This window comes from Cucurbita pepo, chromosome 7 (genome assembly GCF_057944985.1).
Source record: "Cucurbita pepo subsp. pepo isolate OVF chromosome 7, ASM5794498v1, whole genome shotgun sequence".
In the NCBI taxonomy this organism is placed as follows: domain Eukaryota; kingdom Viridiplantae; phylum Streptophyta; class Magnoliopsida; order Cucurbitales; family Cucurbitaceae; genus Cucurbita; species Cucurbita pepo.
Window position 1 is genome coordinate 1,900,347 of NC_141804.1, and position 19,490 is coordinate 1,919,836.

Here is a 19,490-nt window from a genome sequence, read left to right on the forward strand (position 1 = left end):
TTTTAGAGAATAGCATCACTTTTTCGGTACCTACTTTTCTGTCAGGACCAGATACTCGTCCTCGAGATAGATCTAATGATCCGTTTGACCTATCGAGAGATTTAATTCAATTTGCACCCAAAAGAAAAAAAATTGAAAAAAACTCTATTTGACCATATTGACTACAACTTCGAAACAATGTGGAAACCAAGGGGCGCTACTATGAGTGTAAAGGAAGCATACAAAGCTTATTACACTATACATCTATTCCTCACCAAGAAAATTGTTCAGCATCTCACTAAAAGCAAAGTTCTACAAATCTGCATATCCAAATTCTAATGTTGGGTGTAGTTTCATTCATCCATCCATCCATCCATCCATCCATCTCCTTCACCATTTACATTTCTTTCAGCATACAAGTTATATGGCACAGATTCACTTCAATTCCCAGTTTCATTCTCTGCACTAGGTAACGAACTGTATTTCAGTAATGCTTCGAATTTGTTTGGGTTATACCTTATGCATACAACAAGAAATCGTGGGATCGGGTTCTTTCTCGAGCTATTCATGGTCGTCGCCTGGTGTGTCACCTGCATTACTTCTTTTGAAATTGTGTTAGAACAAGGCACACAAGTTCTGGACTAGCATTTGGGTCAGTAGCTATATACCTTTTGCGTTTGGTCTTCATGGTTGTTGTGGTTGAAGGATTGGCGTGCCAATTCCTCTTCCTTTGGTTGATAAACCAGTTATTTATCTGCTTCAGTTGCAGACCGGTTTCCTGAACCAACTTTGCTTTATCTTCCTCCTAAAAAACAGAAGATCAATACAAGGTGTAGCAGTGAGTTATTGGAGAAAGTAAAGCTTCACAACTGCTAACAATTTGCTTGTTTAGTGGCTAGATGATGAATATGCGCTTCTTTTGAGACGCAATGAATGTTGTGTCGTGGATTGTTGAGAGGGAGTCCCACATTGGCTAACTAAGGGGATGATCATGGGTTTATAAGAAATACATCTCTATTGGTATGAGGCCTTTTCGGAAACCAAAAATAAAGTCACGATAGCTTATACTCCAAAGTGGGCAAAATCATACCATTGTTGAGATCCGTGATTCCTAACAAATAGATAGGGAGTTTGTCAGGGTACTTGGTTATAAAAGAGGGAGTGAGAAAGGAGAAAGTTGGTTTATGTGAGATCCCACATCGGTTGGGTTCAATGAGTTTGGTTTATGTGAGATCCCACGTCGGTTGGGGAGGAGAATGAAACATTCTGATTCAGTGGGTTTGGTTTATGTGAGGTCCCACATCGGTTGGAGGGGAGAACGAAACATTCTTTATAAAGGTGTGGAAGTCCATAAGGGAAAGCTCAAATAAGACAATATCAACTAACGATGAACTTGAGTTGTTGATAATATCTACTAGCGGTGAGGTTGGGTTGGTTACCGTTTGGGACTTGTGTACAAGAGAACGGAGGTTCCAAGTACGTTGAATACTTGGTTCCTCGTAGTTCCGTTACTTTGTACATTGCAATACATTTCTGATTCTATTAAATTAACAGCAGAAGCTCATAATTGACCTTGCATATTAGAAACGAAGAAAATTCAGATACTCACAGTAGGGTATGGCCATTTTGAATGTGATTGCCACCAAGCTTTTAAGACGGACGTAGTGCCACCAGGAAGTTTACCTGCTCTCCTCTTTCGTAAAATTTCCTCCCTGATGTCTACAATTTTCTCCTTGTAACCCTGTTCAAACCAGGGTTAGTATTCAAATAATATTTTTATTAAACCTTCATTTATACAGAGAGTGTAACGGCTCAGATCCACCGCTAGCAGATATTGTTCTTTTTGGGCTTTCCCGACTTTCCCTTTCGGGCTTCCCATCAAGGCTTTAAAATGCGTCTGCTAGGGGAAGGTTTCCACACCCTTTTAAAGGGTGATTTGTTCTCCTCCCCAACCAATGTGGGACATCACAATCCACCCCCTTTGGGGCCCAGTGTCCTTATTGGCACACCGCCTCGTGTCTACCCCCTTCGGGGAATAGCGAGAAGGCTGGCACATCGTCCGGTGTCTGGCTCTGATACCATTTGTAACGGCCCAGATCCACCGCTAGCAGATATTGTCCTCTTTAGACTTTTCCGACTTTCCCTTTCGGGTTTTCCCTCAAGGCTTTAAAACGCATCTGCTAGAGGAAGGTTTCCACACCCTTATAAAAGGTGATTTGTTCTCCTTCCCAACCAACTTGGGACATCATAGAGAGAGAGATAGATAGAGGTCTCACATTCTTTAATTCATGCTTCAATTCGTGCCTCACCCTCTCCATCAAGGATTTCTCACTCTCTGTTGGGATAAGGGGACCAAATCCCGTAGCATCATGACCCTCCAAACATCCATCAAACATAATAGCATCGCTATCTATCTGGTCTTCCTCATCATCAGACATGGTAGCACCCGTACCTTCACCAGGTGAAACACCTGGACGAGGCAAATGCAGAAATAATTATAGCTTTTATGGCCAGCAATAATTATATACCATCCAAATAAAAAAGTCATCCGGTGTACACAGAAAAACTGAACAACATGCTATCATGTCCTTGGTTGGGACAAAATGTAGGACCATAGAGGCACACTAGATCAAAATCACAGAGAAATTGAGATGTTAACATAAACAACCAGCTACCAATTTAATCCCCTTGTTTGAGTCGTACCCATCTTTCTTCTAATAAACTGAAACATAGTTGCACCTTTAGATATCATAATTTTCAGCTTCTATTATCTCAACGAGTGGCCCAATGTGGGTATTAAATTTAGGGGACCTCAGGCTTAAAAGTCTAGTAAATAGCCATTTATGATGAACGTCAGAGAAAATAAAGAGTACACAGTTTTAAGACTCCAAATGCTTAACAAAAGCAATTGACTTCCTTCCATCCCATCAGTTGGTGGAAGACCCGTTAGAAATCAGGACTCTCCACAATGATATGATATTGCCCACTTTGAGCATAAGCTCTCGTGGCTTTGCTTTGAACTTCCACAAAAGGCCTCGTTCAAATGGAGATAGTATTCCTCACTTATAAACCCATGATCTTCCACTAAAATAATAATCAACGTGGGACTCACTTTCAATAATCCTCAACAAGACCCAGCAGGAAGAAGGCTATCCTGTATTTCTAATGCAAATTTATCGTGCCATATGCGGCAGTGAAGTCTTTCAATTCGCATAATCTAAAGAACTTCTGTCTAACTGGTTAAGAAGTAGACTTTAGGTATACTTGTAAGGCATTTAGGGGTAACAAGGGGCAAGCATTATCCTAAAGAAACATCAAACATGAGAAGAATGAAACTTTTACTCAGTAGGGAAAGCAAATTCTAGATGTTCAAAACATTTCCACTCTCAATTGTTTGAAAATCACCTGTCAAGCTCTGGAAAGATTGCTCAATTTCCCAGCAGGCATACACTGCTTCCATTGCATGGAAGCGGACATGCTGCTGAAGTTGTTCTTTAAACGAACAAAGTAATAGAACATAATGCGTCTGCAGCATAGGGAGATGGAAAAACAATGAGAATTCAATTAGCGTCATCAAGCTGTCAGTTCTAAAGATCTGCAATGTACCAGAAGCAACAGATAACTTCATGCAGCACTTCAGAATTTACTGAAATATCGACAGTGTCATACTAGACATACCGTGCAAGAACAAATTATCTAATTAAAGAACCTCGAGAAACCAAACAAGTCCTAGTTTGACGTTTGAAAAGGAATCCAGACGAAAAACACGAAAAGAATTTCCCTGCAATAGTCGACTGCTTCAAGAAATTGGATATAAACATCATAGAACAGTATAAAAGGAAGAGCCAGACATTGATAATTCAAAGTTCTTAAGTTTACTAGAATATGATGATGACACAACAATGTAAGACATGGATTATGTCCTTCGAAATTGGGAGATTGGAATGAAGCATACGATTCAGAAATCAGTTTAATCAATGCCCTGCTGAGAAAAAAAAGCATGAACACATAGTATCTAGCAACTTCCCAACATTCAATTCAATAATGAATTGACAATCACTCGCTTTCTTAGCCCTAGTTCTTAAATCGAAAAGGGTTTGCTGATTCGCCCAATTTCAGAGCACAAAATCACCAGAAGATATCGACTAATTAGACTGGAAAAGCAAAAACCACACACAGATGGTAGCCCTACCACGATTCAATTAAGCGAAAAAGCAAACGAGCGGGGGAGTCGCTGTTATTCAGAGCCCTGTTTCCATGGAAGACGATGGTTCTAGACATTCTAAACTCCCCCCAAGAAGAATGTCGAAAACGTACGATCAACTTCCAAAGTGAAAATTAAAGAAATGGAGATACTTACAAAGTGCAGACAGGGATATAATTTTATAATCTTTCTCCAACAGTATTAAACAATCCATCAAAAAAGAAGAAGCGTACCATGAACTGATCGATCTCTTTTCCATTTCCGACTACGGGTTGAGAACCGTGCCCCAGCGACGAGTACTTCGCCGCCACATTCTGAGACTCAGCAAGCTGAGAATCTATCCTCGGCAACTGATCCACCGGTGTTGCGATCCGGAGACAGGCAACGTGAGCAGAGAGCAGCTGCTCGTAAAGTGGATGCGCCAGAATTTCAGCCTTAGCCCGCGCATTCTGCCAATTCACTGCCGCCTCTTCACAATGAGCACCTTCATTACCATCGCTCTCAATCGCCACATCGTCACTGTTGTTCACACCCTCCCCTCCCCCGCCGCAGCTATTGTTCTTCAAATCATCCGATTCGCGCGACAAAGTGGTGGTGGCGCCAATCATAGCATCGGCAGCATCGGCAACTTCATCAATAACATCACTATGATTGCGATGGAGGATCGGACGGGAGAGCCATTGACCGGTCGGATGAGACACAGCAGAATTAGAACCCGTCGTGTGAAGATTAAGGAAGTCGGTGATGTCCTTATCCGCAGCGCTCGTCATGGAATCACCAGAATACTGAGAATGAGGTGTTTGATTCCGAAGTAGCGCACTATTCAACCAATTCGGAGTGCTCTGAAGCAGATGCTCAGACTTAGAACCATCGCCAGCCGGAGAGTGATCAGTAAGCTGATCAGATAAAATAGAGCGCAGAGTGCTATCAAGCGGCCGTTCCGACTGCTCCTCCGGAGGCTGGTTCCCGTAATGGAGAGGAAGTCCCCGAGAGAGTTGGTCCCGGAAAGCCATAAAAGCCTTCACCAGTAAAGAAGCAGATTCAGTCACTTGGAACTAGTCAAAGATTACACAGCCATATAGGAAGCTGGTGATATAGACAGATCAACCGGTACAGAATCGAGTGTACAGTTCAAACGTGTCTTTGAGAACACAAAAAGGAGAGGCAGGGGAAGCCTCGGGAAGATGTTGAATTTTACAGATTAGGAAGGAATGAAAGCAATGGATACAGAGGGCGGTTTTCAGGCGATGAAACAGCTCGGAAAACTGCCAATTCTAAAGGCGGAGACTGGTAGGAATCCTCTTAGAAAATGACACGATCTTTAATTTTTGTAAATAATCAATGAACTAAAATATCTCCTACCTATTATATATATATATATTATCTTGTTGAATATAATTAATTAATTATTGAAATATTGTTAAATACAGCTCAAACACACGGCAGCAAATATTGTCTTGTGCTACTTATGTTTTAAAACATGTCTGCCTGTCAGGTTTCCAGGTTTCCACACGTTGTAAGCAATGTTTTGTTTCTGTCTCCAACTGATTTTGAATCTCACAATCCATGGATAACGTCCTTGTTGGCATATCATCCAGTGTCTGGTTTTGATACTATTTCTCAATTTGTGTGTGTCATCCTTGCACCAGGGCCATGCTAATCTTCTTTGTATCGTTCCAATTTTATTGGATGTGCCCAATTGTGAGATTCCACATTGGTTCAGGAGGGGAACGAAAAATTCCTTATAAGGGTGTGGAAACCTCTTTTAGTAGACGTATTTTAAAACCCAGAAAGAAAAATCTAAAAAGAACAATACCTGTCATGAGTGGACTTGGACTGTTATAAATTTTATCAAATTCAAACACCGAGTGGTGTACCAGTGAGAACCTTGGGTCCCCTGTCAAATCTAGCCACTGGGTGGTGTAGCAATGAGAACACCGGGTCTCCAATAAATCCAAACACCGAGTGATGTACTAGTGAGAACGTTGGGTCCCCTATCAAATCTAGCCACTGGGTGATGTAGCAATGAGAACATTGGGTCTCCAATAAATCCAGACACCGAGTGATGTCCTAGTGAGAACGTTGGGTCCCCTATCAAATCTAGCCACTGGATGGTGTAGCAATGAGAACACTGGGTCTCCAATAAATCCAAACACCGAGTGATGTACTAGTGAGAACGTTGAGTCCCCTATCAAATCTAGCCACTGGGTAGTGTAGCAATGAGAACACTGAGTCTCCAAAAGGTAGATATCAAAAACAGCACTAATGCACCGAATCCCATCACAAACTTCGCAATTAAATGGATCTAGACTCCAGACTGTTACAATTATTTTGCGAAAAAACTTTATATTATACAATTAAATGCGACGATGTCTACTATTTATGGGGTAAGTGCATAATAATAATATGAATAATTTTAATTGATGTGACATAATATGATGCCATTATTTTGAATACATATTACAAAGTCCAAGATTAAATGAATGAAATTTCATGATGATAGGGATATGACTTCCATAAGTTCTATAAAGGGACTTCTGCCATCTTTTGCACTATAAACGATACGTCCTTACACCAAATAATTGGTTTTCTTTTGGACCACACAACTTTATACTATACCATAAAACTTAGGGCATACTCAAATAAATTAGGGTTTTTGCGCTCGTAAGGTCCTGTAAACATGGCTATGGGTTTTTCCGTGCCTTATTTTAATCTTAATACAATCTCTGATGAACGGAAAAGATCGTTAATAGTACCCAACTGTCTTTAGTGATAACAAAATTTAAATATGTTTGATGAAACGTTCGAGATGGAGTGGTGGGAGACAGAGAGTTAGTGAAGACAAAATTCATTTATTGAGCAAGTAGGTGGTAGTTGCCCGATTGTTGGGTAAGTAATGAAACATGAGATGGGAAATAGAGAGTGATGTGTTGAAGGAAGAGTACTCGGTTTATGCACGTAATTTTAAGTAGGAGTTTGTCTTATTTACGCTTGTTGTTCATTTATCAGTACCTAAATGTTAGCGTTTAATTAGTTGAATTAAAAGGTTATATTTTCTTCACTGTTCTTAGCCCAAAAGGGAGAGATTGTGAGATCTCACGTCGGTTAGAGAGGAGAACGAAGCTTATTGTTTTAAAAACGTGAGGCTGATGGCGGTACGTAACGGGCTAAATCGGACAATATTTGCTTGTGGTAAACTTGAGCTATTAAAAATGGTAAAATCGAGAGGCTGACGATAATACGTAACAGACTAAAATGGACAATATTTACTAGCCGTGGAGTAGGGTAAATTTGAGAGAAATCATAAATAAAAAAAGTAAAAAAATTGCTGAATTTTTTGAAAAGGAAGAGAAAGGGGGAAGAAAAGGAGGGAGGGGGACCATGAAGTGCACTAATTCTCTCACCGATGACCCATCCGACCGGCACGCCTTTATATAACCACCCTATCCTCACCGTACACGTGTCATGTCTGTTACTGGGGACCGTCACCTTAATTTTCACTCCCGGCCCTCTGCTGCCGCCTTAAATCAAAGCCAACTACTTTGATTATTGGTTGTGGGTAAAAGTTGAGTTAATAATTTTTAAATAATAATAAAAAAAATTATTAGAAAAAAAAAAAAAAACCATAATTGAGACCAATTTTTTGTCGACTAGCGGTGATACGTAATGGGTTAAAGCGGACAGGTCGGATTCGACTATTACAGATAGTATCAAAGTCAAACACCAAGCGAGGAACAAGGGTGGACGGTTATAAATGAGATCGTAATGTCTCGTGCTATTTTTTTGCATTAACATTAAAAAAACGATGATAAAAATAATTTTGAAAAACGTAATTATTACCCGAAAGGAATGGAAAATAATTGAGGCTCTGATGAAAGCAAATAGTGTATAGACTATTGATTGAATATAGTGGAAGAAAGAAGGTAAAGGCACCCATGGTTGTCCCAATCCCGAACACACAAAAAAACGTAATTTTGGTACACATAACCTTTCTCTAAACACGTCAACTCGCTTACATTTCAATTTTTCAAATCGTTTTGGCTCTTCTTCACCATCACACACCGACCAGCGCCAAAAATAGTCGTCGGTGGTGGTCATCAGAGTAATTGTCTCAGTGGAGTTGTTGACGGTTTGTAACAATGGATTGTGGCAGTCATCAACGAGCGGGATAATTTGAGGGCATTTTAGTCATTTTGTAGACAAGTTCATTACTAATTAAAGAAATTAAATGTTATTATATGTAAATTCATTACTATTTATTCACGTGTGATTTTATTTTAAAAATTATTGTATCATATTTATTAATATAATAATTGAGTTCCAAATGTAAAAAACAAGTTTTATAGTATGAAATAATAGCTATTTATTTTTTGTTGTTTTTATCTTTAAATATTTTTTTTTTAAATTATTTTTAAATTTAGAATTTTGATGGGAGTTTAAATATTTTTAAATTTTAAAAATAAAAAAAAATAATTATGCAAGTAGACATAATTATTAGCATTCAATGTGGGCATATTTGACAAGATTTGATATTAAAGATACACTTTTTTTTTCTTTTTTTTTTCTTTTTTTTTGGTTTTAAAAAAAATATATACAATTCGTATGTTTGGGAATTCGATCAATTTGGATTTTCCGACTCGAATTATAAAAGTTATATTGGGTTAGATTTTTTTTAGTTTGGATTGAATTGAATTTTTAAAAAATTGAAAATTCTTCCATTAATGGGTTGACTTTTTTGTGGGTCAACTAAAAAAAAACGCAGCTTCCCTAAAGTTTACCTACTACGGTATCAGCGTGAATCCACTAGACAGACGTAATTCTTTAGCTAGTACACAGAAGTGCATACCATGATTCTTGTCTATCAATAATGACATGCATTGCACGGTGAATGTGAAGAAGTAGACCATTATCTCGGCAATAATGAGCAAACTAGTATTTGCAGTGAATCCACCGGTTAAGTAGTCATGCATTCCCAATTCTCGAGCAAAAACATGGTTTCAACCTAACCCAATATCAAACATTATATATAATATATATAAAATATGAATCGTAAATATTTGATATTTGAATTTTATAAGATTTTAATTATTAAAATAATATAAATTTTTAAATAATTAAAAAAATAACTCAATTGTCAATTATCCAACTTAACCGATTGTGAACACGGTGAATTGGGTTGAGGTGTGAACTCGAGTCGAAAGCACTAGGCCAAGGTCCTATTAAGCAATGGTCACGTAAGCCCAAGCTCAAAACCAATCAAACCAACGGCTGGCAAACGTTGGAGCAGCCCACCAAACATGGAGCAGTTTGTCTAAATTCTGAGCCAATCAAATCCATAGGTTGAGCGACCAATCAGAACTCTCAAGATTTGGGTTTAAAAGAGCAAAGATTTCAGCATATAACAAGTTTGATTAGCTTTTTCTTTTTACCTACAAAGAATCAAACATGTTTGATCCTACAATTTTGAAACGAATTTCAACAAGGGATGGATCGATGAATCAATGGACTCTATTCGAAAAGACTTTCGAAACAACAACATAAGTACTCCCACGTCTCAGAATTCTCATGAACTTTCATCGGGGTAAGTAACACCTCGGCGCAAACAAGCTCCGCTTAATCATTCTTCGTTAGGCATTGGGTCAAGTTGTTTATCTCTTGTTGACGAGTCACAGAATCCATTTGCGAGCTTCAAAGACTGTCATCAGCTGGGATCATGTTTAGATCTGGTAGAAAAAACCCACCGCTTTCCATTGGATTAATCTCTCGTGTTCTGTCGGCTTCGGATCGTGTACTATTTCCGGGTACGGTTTGTATTGGCGAAGAAGTTGTAGGAAGGGTTTCGGGTGTCGGATCCCGACCAGTATTTGACAACGAATCGAAGTTCAAATTGAGCTGAAAAACAGGAAAGATTGAAATCAGGAGATGAACAAGAAATTGTGAGATTTGTTAACAGGAAATATTGAATCACCTTCATTTTCTTCAAGTTTTGATTGTTGGTTGTGTGTTCTTTGAACGTGGCATGTAAGCCTTCAAGCTCCTGACATTAAACAAAGAACACAAATGAGTAGCAGCATCATTGCTTTAACTAAAGTAGAACAAACAAACAGAAGGATATGGCTTCCATTGGCAGCGCGTGAAGAACAATGATTCTCAAAACAACGTGCTTTTCAACTATACACTAATTGCTACTTTATTCAAAAGCACTTGAAGTGCCGTGCTTGTAGGAGAGATCTGTGAAGTTCAAATTCAAAAAACCTCACTTTTTTAAAAAGCAAAACACCGAAATTAATGTAACAGCCCAAACCCACCACCGCTAGCAGATATTGTTTGCTTTGGCTCGTTACGTATCGTCGTTAGTCTCACGATTCGTCTTCCTTTCCAACCGACGTGGGATCTCACAATCCACCCCTCTTGGGGCCTGCACACTGCCTAGGGAGAGGTTTCTTATCGACTAGGGAGAGGTTTCCACTTTGGCACGTTACTTATCGACTAGGGAGAGGTTTCCACACCCTTATTATAAGGAATGTTTCGTTCTCCTCTCCTTCCGATGTGGGATCTTACAATCCACCCCCTTGGGAGCCCCAACGTCCTCGTTGGCACGCCACCCAGTATCTGACTGTGATACCACTGGTAACAGCCCAAGCCCACTGCTAGTAGATATAGTTTGCTTCGGCCCGTTACGTATCGTCGTCAGCCTCACGATTCTCAAACGCGTCTACTAGGAAGAGATTTCCACACCCTCATAACAAATGCTCTATTCCCCTCTCCAATCAATGTGGGATCTCACAATCCACCCCCTTGGATGCCCAGTGTCACAATCGCAGTTTGATCGTGACCCCCAGCATCCACACCAGCACACACACCCAGTGTCTGATTGTGATACCATTTGTAACAGTCCAAGCCCACCACTATCAAATATTGTCCGCTTTGGTCCCATACAAACACGTCTACTAAGAAAGGTTTCTAATCAGTCCAAAAACACTTTTAAAAGCAAATTCATCAGACTGCAACTCTGATTCTCTCCATTACCTTTCTGAGATGAACCCTTTCCTTCAAAAGTAAAGACTCCTCTACTCTCAGATCAGCCAATGCCTGAACAAAGTTCATGGGTATTACAGATCAGCCAATGCCATAAACAATATGTAGCAAACAAGAAGATGAGGATATTACCTTCTTTCTTTTGAGCCTCTTGGCCATGGCGATCCTCCAGCTGCATTCATTACTACCACACCCCTACACAAAAGCCCAACCCACATCGGATTCACATTCTTTATACACAAAACAACACATAAAAGTCACAATTACATTCAGAAAATTCAAAAAACAGACACCCTTTTGGTTTGTTTTTTTCTCATTTCAATTCAGATAAACCAGTGATTAAAGGCCACATCATGACACCCACTCACATGGTCGCTTATTACATCAATCTAACTAAACCCCTCAATTTCTTCTTGAGAATCTTACTTTTCATTGCTTGCGTGACCCTTCACGTGCCCTCTTCGTTCAATTGAATGCCATTTAAAAAACAGAGAAAAAAACAGAGGGTTGAAAAGGATCATTGACCTTCAGATCTGAGAACCCAGAGGATCAAATGGTGGCTTAAGAACCATCTCTGGATGGTTCTAACCCCTTCCATGCCGTCCGATTATAAGGGGCTCAAACTAATTGCTCTGATCTCGAGAACGGAAGATAAACAAACATACTTTGTTCAATGACTTTGCCAAAGCATTCTATCTCCAACGCTGTTCTCGAGACCGTCATTATTGTTTGGTTACCGGCTCCGTTCCGACGGTATTAAGAACAAAATACGGAAGAAAATGGTCATCGTTCAAAGGGAATTGTGGGTTTTCAGTTGAAATGCGTTTTTCTGAGAAATTACAAGCAAATTCATCACGTGGTGTTACAGAATCGGCCACGATGAGCGAAGAACTCGCTCGTCGGAGCGACTCAGAATCGTTTGAGAAATTCGCTGAATCCATGGGTAAAAGAAACCGCCACGGCGGAGATCGGTGGCTCTGTATCTAAACCCAAAACCAGAGAAGGAAATAAAAAAAGAGCAAAACGGAGAAAAGAACCTTGGATCTGGAGGAGTGGGAGAATCCGGAGGGATGACTGGACTCTTCGAATCCATCGGCGGTGGCGGAAGGGGAGGTATCGCCGCTCCAAGAGAGAGGAGTGGTAGGGCTGCATCTAGTGGAGCTCGACTCCTTATTCTTATGAGCAAAAACATCATATCGAAAAGATGAAAGAATCCTGGAACGCCGCTGCCTGAGACCCCATTTAGCCGGAATAGCAGCGGGTACCGGAGATTTCACGGAGGAGGAAGCTTGAGACTGCTTGAGCCGAACCAGTAACTCTACGACGACGCTGTCATCAGCCATGGCCGCACTCAACCACTCGTCCTTCAAGACCATCTTGACCGGCGGCGGGCGACGGCGAGAGAAGGCAGTGAAAATGGCGGAAGGAAGAAATGGAAATTGGAGGAGTAGAGATTCCAGTTATTCGTTTTTGTTTTGTGGGCTATTAGGGTGGGTGGGCCCGCAGCTCTTTCCAGTATTTACCATTTTATTTATTATTTATTTATTTATTAATTTTTCTAATTCTATTTTCCATTTTTTAATTAATGATATTAATATCATATTGCCGGGAAACAGCATTTTTCTTTTTCTTTTTCATTTAATTTCCAAAACCCCGGGCCCATCTACCACGTGGCGCGCCGAAATCCAGCTTCGCTTTTATGAACTATGGGCTTCAATGGGCCGAGCCGGACTTTTTACACAAAGCCCAATAACAATTTTAAAAAAATAATATTATTTAAATTTTATTTCTATATAATGCTTGAAATTAGGCCAAAAATAACAATAATAATAATGGTTAGTTATGGTTGCTAATACTAGAAAATTAATTAATTTTAGATATTTAATAATTATTGGTAATAAAATATATATGGATTAATTTAATTTCATATTAATTATGAAATTATGTTTTAGGAATTAATAATCAATGCTCAATAACTGCATTACAAAACTAAATTCAATTATCAATATTCTAAATTATACTTAAAGATTCCAAAATTGAAAATATAATTTAAAAATATATGCATTGTATTTATTTTCATTTAATTGTAATTTTAATTTCTATTTTAATTATTAATTTGGTTAAAAATCTACATATTTATTGGGCCGTGTCTAACTTGGTTAATGGGCCGTTGGGCTGGATTTGAAGTTCGTGGGCTTGAAAATGAAACTGACACGTGTTTTTTCCCGACATATATTTAAAATTTAATTAAAAGCGCGTGACGCACACATTCCACATTTTGCTCCTAATAATTTAGGGTCACCATCCCTTTTAATTTTAGAAGATTCCCCATCTTATTTACCACAATGCCCTTCCACCGTCAAATAATTTCTCAATTACTAAATAATAATATAAATTTAATCAATTTTATTTGGGATGTGAAATTATTTATTTAATTTCCCCAATATAATATTTTAAAATTAAATTAAATTTATTTATGTATTTAATTTTGAAAATAATGTGTGGCCGTACAACTATGGAAGCGGGTTAAAGTGATGGATAGTTGTTGGGCTTGGGCCCACTTCCAACTGGCCCATCAACGTCCAATTACTAAATTTTCACCTTCTTTTTTTTTAAAAAAAATATAATAATAATTTTCACATAATTCAAAATCCTCTATGATTGTGGGCCCCGTACAGGTATCATGTACGTAAATGTAATTTCATGTCCCTCCATCTTTACGTTTTCTTACTTTCTCACCTATTATTATTTGAGTCGAGTTGTCAATTTTATGTTTGAGGTTATGGTCCCAGAATTCTCGGTGTACGTTGAAAATGAGAAGAGAGTGGAGAACATTTTTTTTTAAATAAATGGAGTCAATAACGAGATTATATTTTCCGCCCGGTTTAATATGAATATATTTTTAACACATATTAAAATAATTAATTAATTAATTTGGATTAATATTGTAGATTTTTTTTAATTATTAAATATTATGGTGTAGTATTAAATTTTAATTTTTAAAAAAAATTAATTAGTAGCAAGAATTTTGTTAAGATTTTTTTTTTTTTTTTTTTTTTTTTACAATGTTAAATAAAAGATAAATATATTTTTTTAAAAGAATAATAAACGAAAAAAAAATTAACTAAGAAAATTCGATCCCCCAAATTTATTGCATGGAATCTCTACCTTGATCCTCGGGAAAATAAATGGGAAATTTCGTGAAGATGGAGAAAGAAGTATGTAGTAGGATGGAATCAATATTAGTTTATTGATCTTGTTGGATCGAGCTTTAACATGTGGTAGCAGACTTGCGATTGTGCAGCATTCACTTTTTCCTAAAAAGTGAATTAAGCCTATTTGTTCTTGCGTCACCTACGGCCAAGCGACATATGCTCGAGCCTCTAGTCCCAGTTCAAGAAGAAAGTTTTAGAAAATAGGAGCAGAGAGATTTCGAGAGAGAGTTTTGAAAGCAAGATTTGAGAAATTGAAATTGGTGTTATATGGGAAGATAAGCAAAAAAAAAAAATAACAACAACAGCTTACTGCATATAATTGACTTATATATTAATTATTTGTTTATAATATGGAGGGACGCGAAATATTCAATAATTTAATTTATTAATATTATAATTTAAAATTTAAAAAAATTATAATTTACCAAACATGTTGGGTTATTCGTTTTAAAATTTAAATTATTATATTTAATTTTTTAAAAAGCCCAAAATTATGCAAACAATTTTGTCCCATTTAATTAGCCACATTCTGTTTGTCAAAAAACCAAAAAAGAAATTTCCCATATTCTCCCTCTCTCCTTAATTTAGAATATACTTTAAATAATAATAATAATTATTATTATTATTATTATTTTAATATTCATTTATTTTCGCTTTTACATATTTATTATGGAGTTGGTAAAAAAGGGCTTTATACTTTGTATTATAAAATTGTATATTCATCAGATCCACATTCAAATAATCATAATAAATAATTATTTTGCGGGAAATTTAAACTTTTTTAAAAATTAATTCAATTTATTTTTAAAATAAAATTTTAATTATCTTATTACTATAAATCCTATTTTAAATAAAAAAAAATATTAATTTATTCAATTAAACTTAAATAATTAATAAAACTTTAAATTTAAATCTTACCCATATTCTTCATTTTATTTTTTATTTTTTTATTTTTAAATTTATTTTATATTTAACCGTTGGATTTACTTTAAATAACAACTTGAAATTTTGGATATAAAGAATTACCAACGAGTACTAAGATTGACTAAACTCTACGATAACATATTACTACTAATATACTTTAATTAATTAATAATATATATTTTTTTATATAGTTTAAGTGAACGGAAGATCTGAGCATCTATGAGCGAAATATAAAATCTATAGGTCTACTATATATGTAGCCGATCTGTAGACCACATGAGTTAGATGAGTGACGAATCCCAACATTGGCTTAGGAATCGAGCTGAAGAAAACATCGAGTTGAGACACGTGTCCCTCCTCTCTTTACTTTCTACTATTGACAACGAAGAATGGTGTAAATAGAAGAGATTTGTGAGATCTCACGTTGGTTGGAGAGGGATACAAAACATTCCTTTAAGAGTGTGGAAACCTCTCCCTACCAAACGCGTTTTAAAACCCGGAAGGAAAAACTTAAAAAAGATAATATTTACTAGTAGTGAGCTTGGATTGTTATGAGACTAATCTCACTACCTAGGTTTGCTTGAGTATGTTGGATACACTACTTCACTAACGTGAGATTCTTTCTTGTGTGTCCGACCATCACATCTCAACAAAATCTTTTGTATCAGCTCAAACCCACTATAAGCAGATATTGTCCTCTTATGTAGAGGATCTAACCCTAATCCAACCAATGTCTCGCATCGTTCGGTGACTAACTCTAATACCATATGTAACAACCCAAACTCATCTGTCCGATTTGACCCATTACATGTCGTCTTCAGCCTCATGGTTTTAAAACGCGTTTGCTGGGAAGAGGTTATCAGACCTTCATAAGAAATATTTCATTCTCCTCTTCAACTAATATGAGATCTCATAATCTACCCCTTAGTGGCCCAACGTTCTCGTTGGCATACCATCCAGTGTCTAACTCTAGTATCATTTGTAACAGTCCAAATCCACCGCTATAAGATATTGTCATATACTTGAGATCAAAATCACGGCCCGAAGAACGGTTGAGAAATGAATTTTCAATTCTTCCTTCTCTCTCTCTCTATTGACTGTTTGTTTTATCAATGGAATCTCACACAGAAAGAGGCAGAGAAAAATGGGATTTAAAAACCCTTTTCCCCAATAACTGCCCACATGATTGGCTATGCAGCAGCAGCAGCAGCACAGCAGCCAGCAGCAGCAGCAGCGCAAGGGAAGCCCCACTGTGGTTGTGTGCGCGCTTCAGCATCTCCAATTCTTAACAAACATCGCAACACGACACCCATCTCTCTCTTTCTCTTATATCTTCATCTCATCCTAATCCCGAAAGCGAATACTCCGATAATGAACCTTCTTCTTCTTCTTCTTCTTCTTCGATTTTGCTCTGTTTTTGTGGCTTCCTCTGCTCCGTTGCCGTCTCTGGTTCCTCCATTTTCCGATTCAATGGCTGCTGCTGCTGCTTCTTCTCCAGGTGGGTGTCTTCGCAGATCTCTCTCTCTTAAATTTGATGGTTCTTCACTGAAAATTAACCAGTCATTTCATGTTTTTCAGAGATTTCCATGGGAATGTTGAATCAAAGAAGCGAAACCCACAACAGAATCCTGATTGTTCTTATCGTTTGTGCTTCATTCGGTGCAGTCTCAGTGATTTCACTCATTTTGTGGGTTTATTACAGAAGAAACTCCACGAACATCCATAAACGAAACACTCGTAGCCCAGGTCAGTCACTTCTGAGTTCTTCAGGGAATCTGCCATTTTCGTTGGATTTGAAACCTCGAATGTAACACTGTTTGAATTTGGATTTGAAGATGCCGAAAAGGGTTTCGTTGGATTAGCACCATTCTTGCGGAAATTCAGCTCAAACAAAATGGTGGGTCACAATAAATTCTCTGTTCCAGTCATTGATTACGCGGTTCTGGAAAAATCCACCAACATTTTCCAGGAAAGTAACATTCTGGGCGTGGGTGGATTCGGACGGGTTTACAAGGCTCAATTAGAACAGAATCTACACGTTGCAGTGAAGAAACTTGAATGTTTGGATAAGGATTCAGAGAAAGAATTCTTGGTAATAACTCCATGATCTTCTTCTTGTTCTTCGTCATAACAAAACTAAACTCCATTAACACGAAATTTGCAGAATGAAGTGGAGATATTGAGCAAAACCCATCACTCGAATATCATCCAGCTTCTGGGTTACACGATTCATGAAGAATCAAGGCTTCTTGTATACGAATTAATGGAGAATGGATCACTTGAAACACTGTTACATGGTAAGAACACTGAATCAAAGGCGATGAATTACTGTTCTTGTGGGTTTATTGTTAATTGGGTATGAATGTTCATAGGGCCTTCGCATGGAGAGGGATTAACATGGCATATGCGCATGAAGATTGCTCTGGATTCAGCGAGGTGAGTTTGTTTAAACAACGTCTGGGGTTGAAGAAGTTTGTGTGTGTTCTTGACATTTGAAAACTGTTGACCAGAGGGTTGGAATATCTGCATGAACACTGCAAGCCTGCAATAATACATAGAGATCTGAAATCATCCAATATTCTTTTGGATGCGAACTTCAATGCTAAGGTAAAATAATGGCTATCATTTAACGCTTGGAAGAGTCCAATCCATAGCTTTTTTTTATATTGAGAATGAATCAGAAACAGGCAGTCTGCTAGGCCCTCAATTATTTGTTCTTGTTCTTGTTTGTTTTGTGGATTCAGCTTTCTGATTTCGGGTTGTCCGTGATTGTTGGAGCACAAAACAAGAACGAGATCAAGCTTTCTGGGACGATGGGCTATGTTGCTCCCGAGTATCTTTTAGATGGTATGTCTAATTTGGATCTTCTTCCTTGATGTTCGGAATTTGATTGATGTTAGGTTTAAAAGTTCGTATCGAGCTTAACTGAAGCCTAAAGTTGTATCAACTTGAACATAGCTTAACTCACGCTTATATATCATCGACCAAAAGGTCTTCTTCCTTGATGCTTGGAAAATGAACTTTCTTTTACCTGTACAGGCAAATTGACGGATAAGAGCGATGTGTATGCGTTTGGTGTTGTGCTTTTGGAGCTACTTTTAGGGAAAAGGCCTGTTGAGAAACTGGCACCAACTCAATGTCAATCCATTGTCACATGGGTAGTTCTCCTCCTGAAACCAATCCTCTAATACTCTCAATGTCATTCAATATGTTTCTCAAATTGGAATTTTGTTTTGCAGGCTATGCCACATCTCACTGATAGATCAAAGTTGCCTGATATCGTTGACCCAGTGATCAAGAACACAATGGATCCGAAACACTTATTTCAGGTTCGTAAATCAAGCTTTTCATATTGGGTACTACTCGGTCAGACATAGATTGTTCTGAGTTGAAAGTAGAATCAATTGGGTACTACTCGGTCAGACATAGATTGTTCTGAGTTGAAAGTAGAATCAATTTGAGAATTTATGGTGTACCTGGGTTGGTATAGGTTGCTGCTGTTGCCGTGCTGTGCGTACAACCTGAACCGAGCTATCGTCCTCTAATAACAGATGTTTTGCACTCTCTTATTCCTCTTGTTCCTGTTGAGCTTGGAGGGACACTCAGATCATCAACACAACAACAACAACAAGCATCTGTGGCTGAAGATTAGCTAGGAAGAAGAAGTGAGAAAGAGAATCATTTCATGATATACTACAGCACTGGTTTCAGGGTTCTTCAATGCACAAATGTATGATTTTTCCAATCATATTTGTTCTTATTTCTGCAAATATGGTTGCCTGCACATGGTGCTTGGTTCAAATTCTTGTGAAGAATGGTGGAATGTTATGCTACATAATTTTTTTATCCTCCACAGAACAATAAAAAGATGCATAATTTTGGGGCAAAAAGGTGCAATTTTAGAACTCTTTTGTACATATGGTCATCGAGCCACACTCATAAGATGCTATGCTACATTAAAGAAATGGAAAGCCAAAAAAAGGCAATAAGATTTTCCTCTTCTATATCTTGCATCTAAAGCATAGTAGCAGTAGCAGTTTTTCCCTATCCCTTAAATGAAAACCTAGAATCTTGGGTTAATAAAGGGAAGAGGAAGAGTTTTATGCCTCTACTTTCTATCAATGTACTCT

General features: G+C 37.8%; 3 protein-coding genes and 1 non-coding gene across 6 annotated transcripts; 1 reads left to right on the forward strand and 3 right to left on the reverse strand.

The window, feature by feature from the left end:
- Nucleotides 1-202: 202 nt before the first annotated feature.
- LOC111798667 (homeobox protein knotted-1-like 3) lies at nucleotides 203-5,526 on the reverse strand. Of its 3 annotated transcripts, none has more exons than XM_023681957.2 (6): nucleotides 4,417-5,526; nucleotides 3,385-3,505; nucleotides 2,256-2,449; nucleotides 1,589-1,720; nucleotides 648-784; nucleotides 203-569 (listed from the first exon to the last, which is right to left on the reverse strand). In XM_023681957.2, the coding sequence occupies exons 1-6, from the start codon at nucleotides 5,194-5,196 to the stop codon at nucleotides 566-568; spliced, it is 1,368 nt and encodes a 455-aa protein (XP_023537725.2). In that variant the 5' UTR covers nucleotides 5,197-5,526; the 3' UTR covers nucleotides 203-565. The 3 variants fall into 3 exon arrangements, with proteins under 3 accessions (XP_023537725.2, XP_023537724.2, XP_023537723.2); XM_023681956.2 differs by having other exon boundaries at nucleotides 203-577; XM_023681955.2 differs by having other exon boundaries at nucleotides 203-580.
- A 259-nt stretch (nucleotides 5,527-5,785) lies between these two features.
- LOC111799335 (U6 spliceosomal RNA) lies at nucleotides 5,786-5,893 on the reverse strand. The gene has a single exon (XR_015421825.1). It is a non-coding gene; the product is annotated as a U6 spliceosomal RNA (small nuclear RNA).
- A 3,663-nt stretch (nucleotides 5,894-9,556) lies between these two features.
- LOC111798015 (uncharacterized) lies at nucleotides 9,557-12,677 on the reverse strand. Its single transcript, XM_023680955.2, has 5 exons — nucleotides 12,259-12,677; nucleotides 11,354-11,416; nucleotides 11,213-11,275; nucleotides 10,152-10,220; nucleotides 9,557-10,075 (listed from the first exon to the last, which is right to left on the reverse strand). Exons 1-5 carry the CDS (start codon nucleotides 12,595-12,597, stop codon nucleotides 9,872-9,874), a joined length of 738 nt encoding a protein of 245 aa, XP_023536723.2. The 5' UTR covers nucleotides 12,598-12,677; the 3' UTR covers nucleotides 9,557-9,871.
- A 3,868-nt stretch (nucleotides 12,678-16,545) lies between these two features.
- Nucleotides 16,546-19,366, forward strand: LOC111798075 (putative receptor-like protein kinase At1g80640). Its single transcript, XM_023681032.2, has 10 exons — nucleotides 16,546-16,858; nucleotides 16,939-17,106; nucleotides 17,196-17,452; nucleotides 17,525-17,657; nucleotides 17,733-17,796; nucleotides 17,871-17,967; nucleotides 18,105-18,207; nucleotides 18,400-18,518; nucleotides 18,600-18,689; nucleotides 18,851-19,366. Exons 1-10 carry the CDS (start codon nucleotides 16,732-16,734, stop codon nucleotides 19,010-19,012), a joined length of 1,320 nt encoding a protein of 439 aa, XP_023536800.2. The 5' UTR covers nucleotides 16,546-16,731; the 3' UTR covers nucleotides 19,013-19,366.
- Nucleotides 19,367-19,490: the final 124 nt, after the last annotated feature.